This window comes from Stomoxys calcitrans, chromosome 3, assembly GCF_963082655.1.
Source record: "Stomoxys calcitrans chromosome 3, idStoCalc2.1, whole genome shotgun sequence".
In the NCBI taxonomy this organism is placed as follows: Eukaryota; Metazoa; Arthropoda; class Insecta; order Diptera; family Muscidae; genus Stomoxys; species Stomoxys calcitrans.
In genome coordinates, this window is record NC_081554.1 from 157,264,655 (window position 1) to 157,285,377 (window position 20,723).

At 40.3% G+C, this 20,723-nt stretch overlaps 1 protein-coding gene across 1 annotated transcript; it reads right to left on the bottom strand.

Moving 5' to 3' along the window:
• Positions 1-1,013: 1,013 nt before the first annotated feature.
• LOC106090088 (trypsin eta) lies at positions 1,014-7,189 on the bottom strand. Its single transcript, XM_059365657.1, has 6 exons — positions 7,132-7,189; positions 6,883-7,051; positions 6,796-6,822; positions 6,456-6,732; positions 1,116-1,589; positions 1,014-1,052 (listed from the first exon to the last, which is right to left on the bottom strand). The coding sequence occupies exons 1-6, from the start codon at positions 7,187-7,189 to the stop codon at positions 1,014-1,016; spliced, it is 1,044 nt and encodes a 347-aa protein (XP_059221640.1).
• Between the last annotated feature and the right edge of the window lie 13,534 nt (positions 7,190-20,723).

The following is a 20,723-nucleotide window of genomic DNA, read 5'->3' on the forward strand; positions in this document are numbered from 1 at the left end:
GGGTGGTCGGTCGATGGTGAGAATTATGGGGAGATGGTCTGACCCCAAAGAGACGACGGCTTGCCAGGATACGTCACTCAGGAGATCAGGGGATGCAATGAAAATGTCTGGCGAGCTGCTGCACCTGCTCGTAATCCTAGTGGGGGCATCCTCATTCACCGCGAAAAAGTAAAGCCTTAAATCTAGGGGAGAATGCCATGAAATGTGATGTACATTAAAGTCCCCTAGAACTACACGATTATGGCCGGATAGTAACCCGCTTATGTCGAACTGGTAAACTTGGCCATTAATTGGGACACAGCTACCAACCGGCGGTATGTACACGTTGTATAACTCCATCTCGGCAGTACCAGAACTGACTGCTATCTCCATGCACTCTATGTAGGGTCACTTGCGCCAGGCACAGGCGAGATGGCTCTATACTATACCTCATATTGCTCCCATATAAACCGAATTCTCATTTGACTTCTTGAGCCTCTAGATGGCGCTATTACTATCCGATTTGGCCGTCTCTTTAAATGTGGCATTTTTTTATAACCAAGACCATAAGGTGGGGGACATACTTATGTAAAAACTTCTCCCCAAAGAGGTGTTGCACTACGGCACTCCGTTCGGCCTCTGCCGTAAAAAAGAGGTTCCTTATTATTGAGCTAAAACTTAAATCGGACAGCACTCATTGATATGGGAGAAGTTTTCCCCTGTTCCTTAATGGAATGTTCATTGGCAAACAGAGAGATACCCGCATGGACAAACGGATGTAACTTCGGTGCTTCCAATTTACAAAATTGAATGCACAAAAGAAGGTACCTCGTTTTTGTACTTCCGATTCGTTCAATATCATATTGGCTCTAAAAGTTGGGTTTTCTAATATTTTTGTCGAGCAGTTGGGAGTTGGCATAACCCCGATCATCTGACAAGCCTACTTATGTATGTCAAAAAAACATTCAAGGAAAGTGGGAAATGTCCATGGTAGAGGGCATACAAGATTCGGCCCTGCCGATCTGAGCGCCCTATTACTCGTTTTCTTTTCTTTGCTTCTTATTGTTCCACACCTGTCAATAAAAAAATTTTTTAAAACTTTAAAAATTATAGTAAATTTTATTTAATATACAAACTAAATATACAAGACAATAAATTATTGTTATATAAGAGTGTTTAATTTGATTGCCTTTTGAAACAGCGTAACCTTTAGGCGGATCATCACTTACATTACCAAAGTTTTTAGGCTGCCTTGCATCATCATTGGAGTTGAAGTAGTCCAGCGAAGTATCGTCATATATTGGCACAACATGCCCATAGTCAAAAGTTTTATTTTTGGCTATTATCCAGTTGTAGTGATACAAAACGTTCACATATAATCCCAAGAAGCCAGTTTCAGCACAACTATTGCCTTCCAAAATAATACCAGTCAAATAGCCGGAACATACCAAGGGGCCACCCGTATCACCTTCACAAAATGCATGAGGAGAGTTTTCCCGAAAGCCAGCACACAATAAGTCGCTGGTTAGATCACCATACAATTCTTGGCATAATGAACGATTCGTAATAGGTACAATAGATTCGCGTAAAATAGAAGAAGAAGCATTATCCTGAAAATAAGATAAAAATATTTAAGAAAAGAATATCAAAGTCCATATGAAACAAGTAAAACCAATTAAAGTTTGGCTGGGCCGAATCTTATATACTTTAAACCATGGGCCATATTTGCCATTTTCTAGAAACGAAGAAACTTATCCATATCGAATAAGATTTGCATTATCCAGATTCTATAGAAATCAAATCGGGAGATCAGTTTATATGGAAGCTATACTATCTAAGCATAGATTTGGCCCATTTACAATATCTACCTACCTACATCGATAAGAAATATTTATTAAAAATTTTGAGAGGCTAGGCTTACTCGTTCGCAAGTAAGCGTACTTTCGACAAAAGGACGAACATAGCACAGTGTTGCAAAAGCAAATTTACCCATGAACATTCCATTAAGGAACAGGGTAAACTTAAGCTAAATGATACGTGTCTTCCTTTTTATAGCCGAGCCCGAGCGGCGTGCCGCAATGCGGCACCTCTTTGTTGAAAAGTTTTAACATGGCTTCTATACCAAAAGGTACAGTACCTCACAAAAGTCGCCAGCAGTAGAAAATGTGCCACAGCTGAATTTTTTTTTAGCGTCACATGCTAACCTCTGCGCTATGTTGGCCTCCGGCGCATAGTGTATATATAGGTATATATGAGTGTAATATAGAACAAGTAAAAAGGCGTTAAGTTCGGCCTGGCCGAACTTTGGATACCCACCACCTCGGGTATATATGTAAACCAACTTTCATCAAAATCCGGTGAAAATTGCATACCTTATGTCTTATGATTATAAATGCCCCTTTTTTGGGGCCAAGACTTTAAATCGAAATATCGGGCTATATGGCAGCTATATGCAAATCCTCATCGTTCTAGACCAATTTGCAGAAATATATGGAGGGGCTTAACTTAACTCTCCGTCCCCAATTTCGGAAACATCGGACAATAAATGCGCCTTTTATGGGCCCAAAACATTAAATCGAGAGATCGGTCTATATGGCAACTATATCCAAATCTGGACCGATCTGAGTAAAATTAAAGAAGGATGTTGAAGGGCCTTACACAACTCACTGTCCCAAATTGCGGCGAAATCGGACAATAAATGCGCTTTTTATGGCCCCAAAACCTAAAGCCGAGAGATCGGTCCATATGGCAGCTATATCCAAATCTGGACCGATCTGTGCCATAATGCCAAAGTATGTAAAGGGGCTTAATTTAACTCACTGTCACAAATTTCGTCAAAATCGGACAATAAATGCGCCTTTTATGGGCCTAAGACCCTAAATCGGTGGATCGGTCTATATGGCAGCTATATCAAAATCTGGACCGATCTGAGTAAAATTGAAGAAGGATATTGAAGGGCCTAACACAACTCACTGTCCCAAATTTCAGCAAAAATCGGATGATAAATGTGGATTTTATTGGCCTAAGACCCTAAATCGGCGGATCGGTCTATATGGGGGCTATATCAAGATATAATCCGATATAGCCCATCATCGAACTTAACCTGCTTGTGGACAAAAAAAGAATCTGTGCAAAGTTTCAGCTCAATATCTCTATTTTTGAAGACTGTAGCGTGATTTCAACAGACAGACGGACTGACGGACGGACATGTTTAAATCGTCTTAGATTTTTACGCTAATCAAGAATATATATACTTTATAGGGTCGGAAATGGATATTTCGATGTGTTGCAAACGGAATGACAAAATGAATATACCCCCATCCTTCGATGGTGGGTATAATAATGCGTGCTAAATTTGGCAGGGGCTTGGAAACCCACCACCAAGGATTCTGCTTAAAATTTATCCAAAACAAGTAAAATCGTGCTAAGTTCGGCTGGGCCGAATCTTATATGCCCTCCACCATGGGCCGCAATTGTCGAGTTCTTTTTCCGGAATTTCTTCTTAGGAAAAAAAGGATATAAGAAAAGATTTGCTTTGCTATTAGAGCGATATCAAGATATGGTCCGGTTTGGACCACAATTGAATTATATGTGTAAAATGTCAGCCAATTCCAATAAGAATTGAGCCCTTTGGGGTCTCAAGAAGTAAAATACAGAGATCGATTTATATGGGAGCTGTATCAGACTATAGACCGATTCAGACCATAATAAACATGTATGTTGATGGTCATGAGAGGATCCGTCGTACAAAATTCCAAAATTATTATCCAAATCGGATAATAATTGCGACCTCTAGAGGCTCAAGATCCCAGATCGGTTTATACGGCAGCTATATCAGATTATGAACCGATTTGAACCTTATTTGACACAGTTTCTGGAAGTAAAAATTAAATACGTCATGCAAAATTTCAGCCATATCGGGTAGGAACTGCGCCCTCTAGAAGCTCAAGAAGTCAAGTCCCCAGATCTGTTTATATGACAGCTATATCAGGTTATGAACCGATTTAAACCATACTTGGCACAGTTGTTGGATATCATAACAAAATACTTCGTGCAAAGATTCAATCAAATCGGATAAGAAATGCGCCCTCTGGAGGCTCAAGAATTCAAGACCCATGATCGGTTTATATGGCAGCTATATCAGGTTATGAACCGATTTTAACTATACTTAGCACAATTGTTGGATATCATAACAAAAAGACAAAAATTGCGGCTTACATGGGTTCAAGAAGTCAAATCGGCAGATCGGGCTATATGGGAGCTATATCAGGTTAAAGACCGAATTGGACCGTAATTGACAAAATTGTTGGAAGTCACAACGGAACATTACATGTACAATTAAGCCAAATCAGAGAAAAATTGCGCCTCGTAAAGGCTCAAGGTTAGCTGTTGGAGGTCATAACAGAACACCACATGCAAAATTTAGCCAAATCGGACAAAATTGCGGCTGCCAGGGGTTCAAGAAGTCAAATCGTGAGATAGGTTTGTATGAGAGCTATATCAGGTTATAGACTTACCTTAAATTGTGTTTTCAGTTTTAGTGATTTCCTTCGTTTATGTTAAGTTTTGAGTTTTGCTGTATTCAGGAGACTATAGTAGAATTTTCTGGCGAACATTTTTTATACCCTCCACCTTATTTCGTAATTCTGTTTGTAATTTGCGTCTGAGACCCCATAAAGTACATATATTCTTGATCGTCATGTCATTTTAAGCCATGTCCGTCCGTCAGTCTGTCCCTCCGTTCGTCTGTAGAAAGCACGCTAACTTTCGAAGGTTTACTCCTTCTAGCCGCATGAAATTTTTTGCACAAATACATCTTATTATTATTATTTTGCATCTTACATACATACATCTTATTAGTGTAGGTCGGTTGGGATTGTAAATGGGCCATATCGGTCCATATTTTGATATAGCTGTCATGTAAACCGATCTCGGGTCTTGACTTCTTGAATCTCTACAGGGCACCATTCTCGTGCGATTTGACTGAATTTTTGCACCTGGTGTTTTGGTATCACTTCCAACAACTGTCTTAGGTATGATTCAAATCGGTTTATAATCTGGTATAGCAGCCATATAAACCGATCTTGGATCCTGACTTCTTGAGCCAATAGAGCGCGCAATTCTTTATATTCAACATACGTGTCTAATATGATCTGAATCGATCAATAGCTTGATACAGCTCCCATATAGTCATATCCGAATGAACTGAAATATTACACAATGACTTCTACAATGTTCAGCATTCATTTATGTTTCGAATCGGCCTATAACTTGATATAGCTCCAATAGCATAACAGTTCTTATTCAATATTCTTTGTTTGCCTAAAAAGAGATTCCGCGCATATGGTGCAGGGTATATAAGATTCCGCCCGGCCGAACTTAGAACGCTTTTATTTGTTTATTACTTATATATATTCGTTGTTTGCAATTCTGTCCACCGGGGCAACGCATTGCGTTGCATAGTGGGATGGGCGAAGTTTCCTTGTTGAATAGTGAACGGATAGATTAAGATTAATTTAATATATGTACATTTTAGGGCCCTTAAAATCTGTGGGGCTTATTGGTGGTCTTCAAAGTTGGTCACCTCGGCGCCATAAAATTTTGCTCAGGCTGGTAATAGAAAGTTTGTGTACTGGGAAAATAAATCCAAAAATGCTTCCCATTTTATTAAGAACATTATGATAAACATAGTCATAAATAGTTTTCAAACTTTTAGATCGAATCTTCCACCAGAGGGCGCAATTATTATCCGATTTGGTTGAAATTTTGCACGAAATGTTTTGTTTTTACTTCCAAAAACTGTGACGAGTACGGTCCAAATCGGTTAATAACCTGATATAGCTGCCATATAAGCCAATCTTCGGATTATACTTCCTGAGCCTATAGAGGGCGCAATTTGTTTTTCAGATTTTGCTGAAATTATGCACAGTGAGTTCCACTTTGAAAGCCAAACTGAAATTTTTCCAATACCATAGCAATTCTTATCCATTATCATTTGTTTCTCTATATCCATGGTGGATGGTGGATGGTATATAAGATTGAGCCCGGCCGAACTTAGCACGTTTATACTTGTTTTACTTAATCCAAATTAAAACTAGTTTTGTTTTTACTTCCAAAAACTGTGAGTTTTCCAAATTCATAACCTGATATAGCTCCCATGTAAGCCGATCTTTCGATTATACTTCTTGACCTTATAGAGGGCGCAATTAGTTCTTCAGATTCTGTTAAAATTTTGCACAGTGACTTCCACTTTGGTCTCCGAAAGCCAAACTTATTGTGGCTCCAATCAGTTTATAACTTGGCATTGCTCCAATAGCATAGCAATTCTTATCCATTATCATTTGTTTTCCTATAAAGTGCAATGGGGCAAAAAACTTGTCAAATTCAATCCATGGTAGACGGCATATAAGATTGAGCCCGGCCGAACTTAGCACGTTTTCACTTGTTTTACTTAATCCAAACTAAAACTAGCTTACCTCCGTTAAGTTCCAGCCAGTAGTTGTACATATAACACCATTTACTTCCGAATTAATATTTAAGGGTATTGCTTCAACAGTTGGCCAATCCCATGGAATAAAATCAGTGATAAGAAACATGGCTACATTATTAACCAGAGTTTTAAAATTAAATGCTTCATGTACCACCAATTCAGCGACATCAAATTGAAGAGTGAATGGAGTATTTTGAATCAAGGAATCAGTTCCCATGACTATAGTGAATTCCTCGGGCTGGCGGTATATAACTTGAAGGACTCTATATGATGGAGATTGGACATATTGTAGAGAGGTTAACAAATAATAACAAATAGCAACTTACCCTTGTAACTCGTATGCCAGCTCCTCACTGAAATCGTAGATGGTATGTATAATTGAATGAAAAGATAATCATTGAGATCTATCTTACTTTACAACACAATGAGCAGCGGTCAAAACTACTCGCTGAGATATCACGGTACCTCCACATAAATGACCATCTCCATAAAATTCAAGATCAATTGCTTTAAGGCGTATGGAAACCTGCCAAGGAGCTGACTCAATGGAAATTGGTACATTTGGCAAAAACTCCAAAGAAGCTGGCACAAATATACAAATAATGTCACAGATAATTTGTAATATAGCTTAGTATTCTCAGATCATATTAGAACTTACTTACAATTTGCTTGTCCCCTTACAAAAGACGCAATAAGAAATAGGCTGGTGATTGCAAACATTTTGCCAGTGTTTATTAATGCTTAGAGCCATTTGAACTGAATGTTAGTCTTAATTTAGATTTTCGATAACGTTCTTGGCACACTTTCATAAAATCTGTGTTTACACTCTGAGATCAGTATCTCTTACTGGTACTCCAAATCTTTTATCTTATCTTTCATAAACTTGAAAACTAATGATAACACAAACAATTTGCACTCTTCCAAGAGAAAGAGAGAGAGATAGTCTTCAGATAAGCCCAAAATAATCATAATATAAATACGCAAACTCGCATAAACATTTATGAACTGCCGCGGCAATTAATGCAATTTGCATGTTATCGCTAAATTAGAATTATAATCGCCATAATCAAGTTACAAATAACAGTTATAATAAAAGTCAGCAGAGAGAGAACACAGTGGGTATATTGGGGATAAGCTGGTTAATTTTTGTGGAAGTGACGCTAAAACTGTAAATTCTGAAAATTATTTTAATAAATTGCCATATGGGAAGGGAGGAAGAGGCTTTCGATCGAATACCTGAGACCATCCTTGAGGTCAAGTGCGGGGAACTGCTGCCAGCGGCTGACGGAACCCTAGTATTGCCGTCTGGAAGATCATATTACACGGATGGATCAAAGCTAGGGGGCAGAGTGGGCCTGGGGGTTTACATTGAGAACCCAGGGACTGAGATCTGTTTAGACCTGACCATAATAAGACCCTGCAGGTGGAGATCCGGTCGATCATGGAATGCGTGAGGTGGTGTATTACTAATGCGAGGACGTCGAGTGTGAACTTCTTTACCGACAGTAAAATTGCCATAAGGGCAATAACAACCAAGAAGGTAATGTTATGAACAGTGTAGCAGTGTAAGAAGGAGATTGACGGCTTCTCTGAGGATGGCAGGATCCGCATCGTTTGGGTGCCGAACCATAACGAAGTGAGAGGAAATGAAATGGCAGACGATTTGGCGGTAAAGACCAGAGGACTGCCCTCAATAAACTTGGTTACCCTTTCGGGTGGGCGCAGTCCGAGTTTAGAGCGTGGGCGATGAATGCGCATGCAACCCTGTGGAAAAGCGAAACAGTCGGTAGAACGGCGGAAATCCTATGGGGGAATCCAGATCGTGAGAAGAGGTATCATAACGGGACATAAAGGACTACGAGCTCACTTATGTAAAAATGGTGCGGCGAGAGATAGCATGTGTAGGGCATGAGGGGAAGATGATAAGATGTTGAAGCATTTCCTTTGTCATTACCCTGCTTTCGCCTTTAACAAATACCGGCACTTGGGGGGACAATATACCAGACATGAATCAACTTAGGGGCATAGCAAGGAAAACAAATAAGGATTTTGTAAGTAGCACGGAATTCCTAACATAGATTTTCTTCTTCGAGGTAACTTCTCAGTTTTTAGAGCGCAAGAAGCCGATTACTGCCTTAGGTGTATGTCTATAATGGCATGCGGCAAATTAATATCCGCACCCTCTTTTCAACCTAACCTAATCTATATGTCACTATTGTTGTGTACATGCCTGCAAGATGCCAGTTTAAAAGAGAACGTCATAGCCTGCTAAAGTGCTAAAGAAGGATATAAAAGTTTCCGCACCAAGGGGATGGCGATGTATGTGATCAACTATAAAAATGCACCCACCACTATGAATATTGTCAATGTTTATCCATAGAAATTAGTTTGCTGGTATTAGCCAACAATATCTACTGAGCACCTAGAGAGAGAATATGACCGCTGCCCGCTCATGATATTAAAATCTTTCTGGGACATTTTAATGCGAAGATAGGGAAGGAAGACATCTTTGGTCCAACAGTCGGAAAGTTAAGCCTCCACGAGATAACGTCCGATAATGGATTGAGGCTAATAGATTTCGCTGCGGCAAATAACATGGTAGTTAGCAACTCCATATTTGAACATAAAAACAAGCAAAAAGGCGTTATGTTCGGCCGGGCACAACTCTGGATACCCACACCTCGGGTATATATGTAAACCACCTTTCGTTAAAATCCGGTGAAAAATGCATACCTTATGCTCCATAGCAGCTATATCGAAACATGTTCCGATTTGGACCAAATACTAATAAGTACAAGTCATGGTTCTATTGTGCATTACAAAATATTGATCTTTCTAATAGCTATATCTAAAAATAAGCCGATCTGAACCATATATGACACGGATGTCGAAAAGCCTAACATAAGTCACTGTGTCAAATTTCAGTGAAATCGGATTTTAAATGTGCCTTTAATGGGGCCAAGACTTTAAATCGAGATAACGGTCTATATGACACCTATATCCAAATCTGGACCGATTTGGGCCAAGTTGTAGCAAAATGTCGAAGTGCCTTAGACAACTCACTGTCCCAAATTTCGGCGAAATCGGACTGTAAATGCGCCTTTTATGGGCCCAAAATTTTAAATGGAAAGATTGGTCTATATGGCAGTTATATCCAAATCTGGACCGATCTAAGGCAAATTGAAGAAGAATGTCGAAGGGCTCAGTACAACTCACTGTCCCAAATTTTGGCGACATCGGACAATAAATACGCCTTTTATGGGCTCAAGAACTTATATTTAGAGATCGGTCAATATCGCAGTTATATTCAAATCTGGACCGATCTGGCCCAAATTGAAAGAAAATATCGAAGATCCTTACACTACTCACTGTCCCAAATTGGATGAGAAAACGTATCTGATATCCTATTGTCAAACAAAGTGTTTGGGGGACCACCCCAACCCCCAAAACACCCCTAAATCGGACATATTTACCGACCATGGCAATATGGGGCTCAAATGAAAGGTATTTGGGAGTAAAATATTAATCTGATATCCGAATGTGGGACCAAGTGTTTGCGGGATCGCCCTTCCCCGAAGTCTTTGGAAGTAAAGCACGAATCTGATATCAATGCTCGGGAAAAGTGTCTATGGGGCCACCCCACCCTCACAACACCACCCAAATAGGAAGTATTTGCTGATATTGCAATATGAGGCTCAAATAAGAGCTATTTTAGAGTATAACACGAATCTGATATATATTTTCAAAGGCAAGTCACTGAATGGCCGTCCTATCCCCCAAAACACTCCCCAAACCCGACATGATTGCTGACTATGGAAACATGAAGCTCAAATGAGGGGTATTTGGGAGTAGGCCATGAATCTGACATCAACATTCGGGACCAACAGTCTAGAGGAAGTCCCGCCACCATAATAACCTCCAAGTACCCCAAACGGGACATATTTGCTGGCTTTTTCAATAAGGGTGTAAGTGAATAGTATTTGAGATTTGAAAACGAATTTGATATCCAATTTTGAAGCCAATGGCAATATGGGGTTCAAATATATGAGAATAGAGAACGTTGTTGATATATTTTTAGGGCTTAGTGTTTGGCGGACCACCCCACTCCGCAAAACGGAATTGGGGGGTAGAGCAAGAATTGATACCCACTTTCGGGACCAATTTTTAGGGGGTCTACCTCTTTCCCAAAATACCACACAAACAGCAATTTTTTACTGACCATCGCAATATTGTGCTAAAACAAAGGTATTTGGGAGTAGAATACAAATTTGATCCCCAAATGTAGGACCATGTATTTTAGGCATCATCCCTTCCCCAAAACACCCCCCAAAAGGAAAAAAATTATCGACCGTGCCAATATGTGGCTCAAATGAAAATTATTTGAGATTAGAAAACGAATTTGATAACCAAACCAAGCGAATTTGATAACCTCAAAACCAAATGCAAAGTGAGTTTAAATAAATGGTATTTGAGAGAAGAGCACGATGCTGACATTTTTTCGGTGCCAAGTATCTGGGGGATCACCTCTCCCCCGAAAACACCACTAAATCAGACATCATGAGAATATCGGGCTGAAATAAAGTATTTTAAGAATGGAGTACACCTTACATACTTAAATTCGTAGACCAATAAAGATCATATGGGATTCAGATAAAGGCACTTATATTGTCAAACTGTTAGTCAATTTAGCATGAAATTTTACTAAAAGATCTTTAATTGTCGAAAATAAATATTTCAAGAAAACTTTTGTTCCATATAAAGTAAAAGAAGGTGCAGAGGAGCGAACCCGGGTCAGCTAGTATCTATATATACTCCGATCTAAACCTTATTATGATCGGATATTGGGATGCTCAAATTTAAGCGAAATTGGGTTACCAAAAAAAATTTGTATTTGTATCAAATCCCTTATCGGCAGTTTCACTGTTTCAAATTTCAGTAATAAATAAAGCTTTGATGGGCTTCAGTCCTTTTATCGGGAGATCATTCTATATGACAGCTCTGTCTAAATATAGTTCGGTCTGAACCATATTTGGGTCAGATGTCGGGTGGCGTATAACTACTTACTGTTTTAAATCTCAGCTGAATCGGCAGATCGGTATATATGACAGCTATATCCAAATATAGTCCGATCTGAACCATATTTGAGTCAGACGACGGGAGGCCTAAAACTGCCCACCGCCCCACTAAAGTATTAATGGACGTTAGACCCCTTATCAGAAAATCGGTCTATAAAGCAGTTACATCCATTTACGGTCCGATTTGGCCCGTTCAAGAACTTAACGAGCGTGCCTTAAAAGGACGTATCTGTGCCCAATTTCAGCTCAATATCTCAATTTTTCAAGGCTGTAGTGTGATTACAACAGACGGACGGATAGACGTCTTAGAATTTTACGACGATCCAGTATTTATACTTTGTAGGGTCGGAAATTGATATTTCGTTGTGTTTCAAATGGAATGACTAAATGAATATACCCCTTATCCTATGGTAGTGGGTATAAAAAGACAAACATTGCAATGCACTGATTTCGTCATATTCTCTTTCTAATAATTGTGACGATTGTTGTTGCTTTATGACAATGTGTGGTGACAACAATATGACATTTTGTACGAATGGATTGATGGGCAATAAAAAGGCATTTAAACCGTTCTCCGATGTGCAACATAGTATGGTGAATCTTCATCTGAATTATCCTACTACGTTATTCTCTTCTTCTCTCTTCTAGGATGAACACAAAAGGCCTTAGGTCTTCGAGTAAAGCGGCTAGCTGCTAAGATTGCCAGTACTCTTCAACCATGTTGGGGTTTCTAAACCCCAAAAATATAAGTTCTTGCATTCCCTTTCTGCTTAATCTATCATTTCGTTAACACCTTTTTGCAATATCAACATCACAAACATTCATATGTGTATGGTTACTTTCAACTATGCTTGCATAAAACTTGTTGAGTTTTAGCTGTAGAAAATTCCATCTTTATGCTTGAAGAAGCATATGTGCAATGTCTCTCACTGAAACTTACACGACATTGATGTTTAAAGTCTGCGTCTAGGCGACTGTGAGGGTGATAATAGTCAATGATAATGGTGACAATGACGAAAATGTCTAGGTTGGGGATTTTGGGTTTACCACCAACTAAACCAACATCAAAACCAAGACTAACGATTTAACAGAAGGTGGAAATTCTTTGGCGTTTAGCGAAAGAGATTGAAAACCAAATGCCACCACAGACAGACAACAAAACAGATATCTAGACACATGGCGGGGGGAGGTATTTATTTTTGTAACGAATTACTTAGTTGTTTTTGTTTATGGGTGTCAAATGACATCGTTTATTGAAAATTGAAGACTTTGCTGGCATGGACTATGGATGGTGGGTGCCATCGAAAAAGACCACCAAGACCATCCTATGTAAACAAGACTTAGAAAAATGTTGCATTCTGTTTCATTTCAATTGACAAACTGTTTGCGGCATGTCCTCGATAACAGCGGGTGATACAATTTGGTGTTTGTTTACATTCTACCCTGTACAACCTTCGACAAATGCATGAGTATTTTTGGAATTATGTATTCTACAAATGCATGCATATGTAAACATTGTGTGGATCCTTGACATTTGTTATATTATCGACAATTCGTTTAAATTCGGTAATTCGGTAAGGGGTATGAGAATTAATTTTTAAATTCAAGCTTGAAACTCAGTCAGACTGTGTTATAGGTTTTGAAAAATTCACTCAACACGAATGCTTATGCCAAACAAATGGCCGTGTGAATCTTTCGATGTTCAAATCTGGTGCTGCTAACTACCATGTTTTTTGCCGCTGTGAAATCTATTGGCCTCATTCCATTATGGGAGTTTTCTTCGTGTAGGCTAAATTTTCCGACTGTTGGACCAATGATATTTTCCTTTCTTATCTTTGCATTAAAATCACCCATAACGATTTTAATATCATGGGCGGGGCAGCGGTCATATTCTTTCTCTAGGCCCCCATAGAAAATATCCTGGGTCTGCTCATCCTTTTCTTCGTTGGGGCATTGGAACAATGTTGAATAATTTGGCTTTCATGGACTGATGGTGAATAATTTTGCTTTCATGCAGATTGTGGCTAGCTTTTCATTCACTGGAGCAAAGCTGGAGAAAAAGTGTTTCAGTCTCCGACTAACCACAAATCCTGTTATGGCAGCTATAGTTTAGTTCGTCACCATTTGGTGTTGTTGTGACACCATTCCCGGTCCATCTTACTTTCTGTAAGGCGGTAATATCTGTCTTGTACATCTCCAATACATCCGCCAGTGCGTATACTTCACATTCTCTATAAAGAGTCCGGACATTCCAGGTGTAGTTCCTCGAATCATGATCCTTTTTTCGTTTGCATGGGTCGTTAATGTTATGCGCGCCCCGCACCTTTATCTCTGGGTGTCTCGAATCACTTAAAAGAGCCAATAACTCGCCTTGTCATCTCGAATATCATTGGCTCTCAGTATTTTAATAAGAGTCAGTGCCACCTGACTCCTCACTGAGACCCCCCTCTAGAGATCGCTGACTGCGCGCGGCTGCATTTGCTGCTATGCATAAAAACTAAGCTTTCCACTATCCGCAACCTATGGACTCGCCCGGTAGCTTTCAGTAGGATCCGATGTTGTTTTTATCCAGAAACCATTAGCGAATGCAGCAGGGGTTCGTGGACATACGATTCTTGAATGTAAACTCCTTTAGGGTGCAAGGAGTACAAGATATAGAGTCGGTATTCTACCAAAGAGTAGTTATAATATTTATCTTCTTCCGCCGTTCGGCATCTTCTTCGAAAGATGTAGTAGTAGCCAACCTTAGGATAAGTAAATCACACTATTGCCTAGCATTCCTCTATATGGCATACGATTTAGAGAAGTTGCCATGAAACCCAAAGGTTGTGGGTAAGACATATCACCCAATATGAGCAGCCACTTCATAAAAGGGTACAGTTCAATTTTGCCTAATAGAGCCGTTTGGAGCTACAATGTATCTGGTAATAGAAGGTAAGTAAGCTTCTATACAAATGGTTTCAGATTGGATCGCCATGTGGGCTTCGAGAACTGGGACTTCGTGCATCAAGAAGATTATCCTATCACTGTAGTGTGGTGGTGACAGTTGGTTTAAATATCTTCTCCGAAAGCCAAGCAGTCAATAAAACCCTGGGGAAATTTTTTCTGCCCCACCCTTGACTGTCGCAGCTTTCTCAATGAGAAGTTTGATCAGTTTAAAAATCGCCAGGACAAGTAGATATCCTATGGAATTGAAAAGCAGACAAGATTGCATAACTAGGAACTACATTGCATATCCAGAATGGGAATGGGAATCTATGGGTATGGCTATAGCGACATGTAAGACAATTCTTCGACCCAAATAGCAATGGATGAAAATGGTCACGAATAGGGGACTGTCTACCACTTTGCCGTGGTTGGCTAGAACGGATTTCTACCTCATCGTATGGATCATATCATAACGACAGGTTACTGTTTGATTGCCTACCATGCTGAAAAACTAAAGGTAGCATATAACGATATTTGCAGAAGCAGTGAGGACTTCGTGGAAGAAGAAAAAATGAAACATCTGATGTGCCCTGAAAAGAACAATAAAAAGTTCTACAGTAAGTTTTTGTTTCTTTTAGCACGAGTGATTTAAGGATAAGTGTACTTGGCCGAAAATGTATTGTCTACTATCATGTGTACGGGCCATAATATGTGGAGATCACAATTATTGGAAATTTGTAGATGAACTGATGCCCCATCAGCCTGTCATCTTCGGTCTTAAAAATTTCCTTTGATAGTCCATCGGCTCCTGCTGCCTTGCTGTTTTCCCGTCATTAGGTATTGGTTTAGAGGTATCCTCGTCGCTGCCGTTATGGGCTACATACAGGAATTTCCGGATTACATTCTAATTTCTAAAAATCTGGATTCCCTCCCACTCTCGCCTCTTAATTTTTCTCCTTTTTTTCCAATATCTTGTTGGTGCCTTTTTATTGGCTGGAGGGTTGCTGGGTATACCGCATTCTTATCTTCAGTAGTATTAAGGCACTCATAGTCGAAGTCACCGTGGCGCAGAGGTTAGCATGTATAGCGTTGGCTGCCTGCTGTGGTTTTCTTCTCCCAGTGCTGGCGACACTTGATAGGTTATTAGTCGGGCAAGACTTCTTCACAGCGTGGTGATGCGAACGCCATTCGAAATCTGCGATGAAAAGGAGGTCTCTTTCATGGGCAAATTGGTAATTTGCATTCATACCTTGTGTTTTCCTGAAATAAGCAATGGTTTGTCATTCCGCCATCTTATGAATAGGCCCCTGCCTTAAAGGGATTTCTTTAATATAGCTATAATAACTTTCCCGCGGTGACGTCTGCTGATCTCTCCAAATTTACTTTACTTTAATTTGCCGAACATACAATTGATGTCCAAACTCCTCGATATTCTGCGCTTCCTCTAAAATCTCTGAGACCCAGTATAGAGATGTCGATCTCCACTTTGTCATTTCATCGAATTGTTGTCTTCCCCTTTTGCGTTTTCTTTCATGGTCGCCCTTAGAAGACTTCTTTACTGGTGCTTCTTCATCCATGCTGACAACATGACCTAGCCAACGCAACTGGTGTATTTTGAAGCGTTTAACTATGCTATCGTCATCATACAGCTCATACGCCTCCCCATTGATTTCTTGGAAGCCGCTATTTTTGTCCGATTTAGCTTAAAATTTTTAGCGTAGCGTGCTTGGATAACCAGTGCGGGGGTCGTGGGTTCGATTCCCGCCAGAAGCCTTGGTCTGTCGCTACTGTGGTATCACAATGGAAAATTTGCACATAGTATTCTGTTATAGCTTTAATCAAATCGATCTCCCGATTTGACTTCTTAAGCCCCTGGAAGCCGCAATGTTTGTCCGATTTTGCACATAGGGTTCTGTTATGACTTCGAACAACTGTGCTAAGTACGGTTTAAATCGGTCTATAACCTGTTATAGCTCCCATATAAACTGATCTCCCGATTTGACTTCTTGGAGCCCTGGAAACCGCAATTTTCATTCAATTCGGCTTACATTTGTACATATTGTTCTCTTATAACCACCAACAACTGTGTCAAGTACGCTCCAAATCGGTCTATTACCTGATGTACCTCCCATAAAAACCGATCTCCCGATATGACTTCTGAAGCTCCTGGAAACCACACTTTTTGTTCGATTTGGCTGAAATTCTGCACATAGTGTCCTGTTTTGACTCTCAACAACTGTTGTTTTGTTTTGTTTCCATATAAACCGATCTCCCGATTTGACTTCTTGAGCCCTTACATGCTACTATTTTTATCCGATTTGGCTGAAATTTTACATCTAGTATTCTGTTATGAGTTCCAACAACTGTGCCAAGTACAGTGCAAATCGGTCTGTAAACAAATGTAGCTCCCATATTTTAGCAGAATCCATGGTGGTAGGTTCCCATGATTCAGACTGGCCGAACTTGGCACGCTTTTGTTTGTTTAATATAAGAATCATTGCTGAAACTAGTCTTCCCATTACTGGGACAGTCGGTGATGGTCTCGTCGTCAGCTCCTTGTTTGTTTGTCACTGCACGGCCTGATGTCTCAATATGAGGATTTTTGCTTACCCTTCTCAATATTGAAAAAAAACCGGCCTTGCTCCCGCCATGCCCTTAGTCTTGGCAAAACTTGTCACGAAGACTTGATCATTGCAAACCACAAGAAGAGTTCCTTCCTCCTTCTTCTCCCTGTGGAAGATCACCCACTTCTCTGCGACCAAACCTTGGATTTGCTTGCCCAAGAATCCCAACTTGCATTCCGTCGCAATCTAATGATGAAGACCGTCGCCTTTGTGAGCTGGGGTATGCCTTCATGCATCTTTCTCACCTGGTCGATCTTTGCGCCCTCCCAGGGAGCGTGGAGACCACCGACGAGCAATTTGACGATATCAATACATTCCGCCGAGGCAAAATGCAGTGTAAAGATGTCACCTCTATACTCGCAGCTCATCATTTGTATGGCTGGACCATTTACAGAGTTCCACACATATTCGAAAATCTGCTCGTTAACCAGATCCTCCATTTGGGACCGGTGATCTGGAGAAATCCTACCGGATTCACTGCCGATATTGATGACTGCACAAGTTAGCTCATCTCTGTTGTGTTTCCTTGCCACTCTGGCGTAAGAGGGCGACTCCTTACCATTCTTAGCGACCATCTTCCCCTTCTGTGATGGCTGCGGCCTCCTTTTGGAAGTCACAGTCCTCCATGAAGACTCAGGGGCCTTTCGTACTTTCGTCGTTCCTGTTCCGACTTTGCCTCCCTCCACAGGACACTGCCTGGAGTCACAATGTGAAGGGCTGGCTTGGTTTTCACAGAGATCTTGAAAGGGGGGAGCACCTTTTCTTCTTCAGCATTTTAGCAGTGTTTTGCTCTTCGGGATATTTAATTCTCTCTACAGCATCCGCAGAAGTGCCTGGATTGTCAGTTCTATCCCTTCCAGCATACTGAACTTTCACCCGATTGCGCTGCCAGTGCATATTCCTCATTCTCCTTTGTCGTGCCCCGGATCAGTCCTCTTGCTAGAGTAAAGCTCTCGCTAACTACTGCCGTCATCCCGTAATCCTCATCTCCTGATTCGGCTGAGATGACTGTTTCTTGACACTGTTGCTGTCTGATTCTGTATCGGAAACACCAAATTTACATAAAAACTGGGGACGAGCTGGGCATACCTATGGGTATCCGTCTCTTATTTAATTGCTAGTCTGACGATTGGTTGTGCGCTTGAAGCATTACACTCCACTACAGGTGCCAAGGCATCCACACTATTGGAGGGTTGGGCGGCATGCAACGGTCTGATGGTACCACTGTAGTTGTTGGGTCTTTGAAGTCCATTTTGAGCCTACTCCAAAAGGTTTTATTTTTTTTATACCCACCACCGAAGGATGGGGGTATATTCATTTTGTCATTCCGTTTGCAACACATCGAAATATCCATTTCCGACCCTATAAAGTATATATATTCTTGATCAGCGTAAAAATCTAAGACGATCTAGACATGTCCGTCCGTCTGTCCGTCTGTCTGTTGAAATCACGCTACAGTCTTTAAAAATAGAGATATTGAGCTGAAATTTTGCACAGATTCTTTTTTTGTCCATAAGCAGTTTAAGTTCGAACATGGGCTATATCGGACTATATCTTGATATAGCCCCCATATAGACCGATCCGCCGATTTAGGGTCTTAGGCCCATAAAAGCCACATTTATTATCCGATTTTGTTGAAATTTGGGACAGTGAGTTGTGTTAGGCCCTTCGACATCCTTTGTCAATTTGGCTCAGATCGGTCCAGATTTGGATATAGCTGCCATATAGACCGATCCTCCGATTTAGAGTCTAAGGCCCATAAAAGCCACATTTATTATCCGATTTTGATGAAATTCGGGGCAGTGAATTGTGTAAGACCCATCGACATCCTTCATTAATTTGGCTCAGATCGGTCCAGATTTGGATATAGCTGCCATATAGATCGATCCTCCGATTTATGGTGTAAGGCCCATAATAGCCACATTAATTATCCGATTTTGCTGAAATTTGGGACAGTGAGATGTGTTAGGCCCTTTGACATATTTCTTCAATTTGGTCCAGATCGGTTCAAATTTGGATATAGCTGCCATATAGACCGATTTCTTGATTTATGGTTTTGGGCCCATAAAATGCTCATTTATTTGCCGATGTCCCCGAAATTTGGAACTGTGAGTTAAGTTAAGCCCCTTGACATACTTCTGCAATATCGCACAGATCGGTCCAGATTTGGACATAGCTGCTATATAGACCGATATCTAGGTTTTAGATTTTGGGGCCATAAAAGACGCATTTATTGTCCGATGTCGCCGAAATTTGAGACAGTGAGTTTGGTTAGGCTCTTCGACGTCCTTCTTCAATTTTGCCCAGATCGGTCCAGATTTGGATATAGCTGCCATGTAGACCGATATCTCGATTTAAAGTCTTGGCCCTATAAAAGGCGCATTTATAATCCGATTTCACTGAAATTTGACACAGTGACTTATGTTCGGCTTTTCGACATCCGTGTCGTATATAGTTCAGATCGGTATGAGGTATATGAGTATAAGGTATGAAATTTTCACCGAATTTTGATGAAAGGTGGTTTACATATATACCCGAGGTGGTGGGTATCCAAAGTTCGGCCCGGCCGAACTTAACGCCTTTTTACTTGTTTTTTTTCATTCTTAATAGTTAGTACCTATTCCAAGATATGGTTATTATACCCACCTCCGAAGGATGGGGGTATATTCAATTTGTCATTCTGCTTGCAACACATCGAAATATCCATTTTCGACCCTATAAAGTAAATATATTCTTGATCTGCGTAAAAATCTAAGAAGATATAGACATGTCCGTCTGTGCGTCTGTCCGTCTGTCTGTTGAAATCACGTTAGAGTCTTTAAAAATTGAGATATTGAGCTGAAACTTTGCACAGATTCTTTTTTTGTACATAAGCAGGTTAAGTTCGAAGATGGGCTATATCGGATTATATCTTGATATAGCCCCCATATAGACCGATCCGTCGATTTAGGGTCTTAGGCCCATAAAAGCCACATTTATTATCCGATTTTGCTGAAATTTGGGACAGTTAGTTTTGTCAGGCCTCTCGACATCCTTTTTCAATTTGGCTCTGATCGCTCCAGATTTGGATATAGCTGCCATATAGACCGATCTCTCGATTTAAGATTTCGGGCCTATAAAAGGCGCATTTATTGTCCGATGTCGCCAAAATTTAGGACAGTCAGTTAAGTTAAGCCCCTCGACATACTTCTGCAATATGGCACAGATTGGTCCAGATTTGGATATAGCTGCCATATAGACCGATCTCTCGGTTTTAGGTTTTGGGCCCATAAAAACCACATTTATTATCCGATTTTGCTGAAATTTGGGACAGTGAGTTGTGTCAGGCCTCTCGACATCCTTCTTCAATTTGGCTCTGATCGCTCCAGATTTGGATATAGCTGCCATATAAACCGATCTCTCGATTTAAGGTTTTGGAGCCATAAAAGGCGCTTTTATTGTCCGATTTCGCCGAAATTTGGGACAGTGAGTTGTGTTAGGCTTTTCGGCATCCATGTCGTATATGGTTCAGATCGGTTTATTTTTAGATATAGCTTCTAAAAAGACCAATATTTGGATATACACGATTGTACAATGACTTGTACTCATTAGTATTTGGTCCAAATCGGAACATATTTCGATATAACT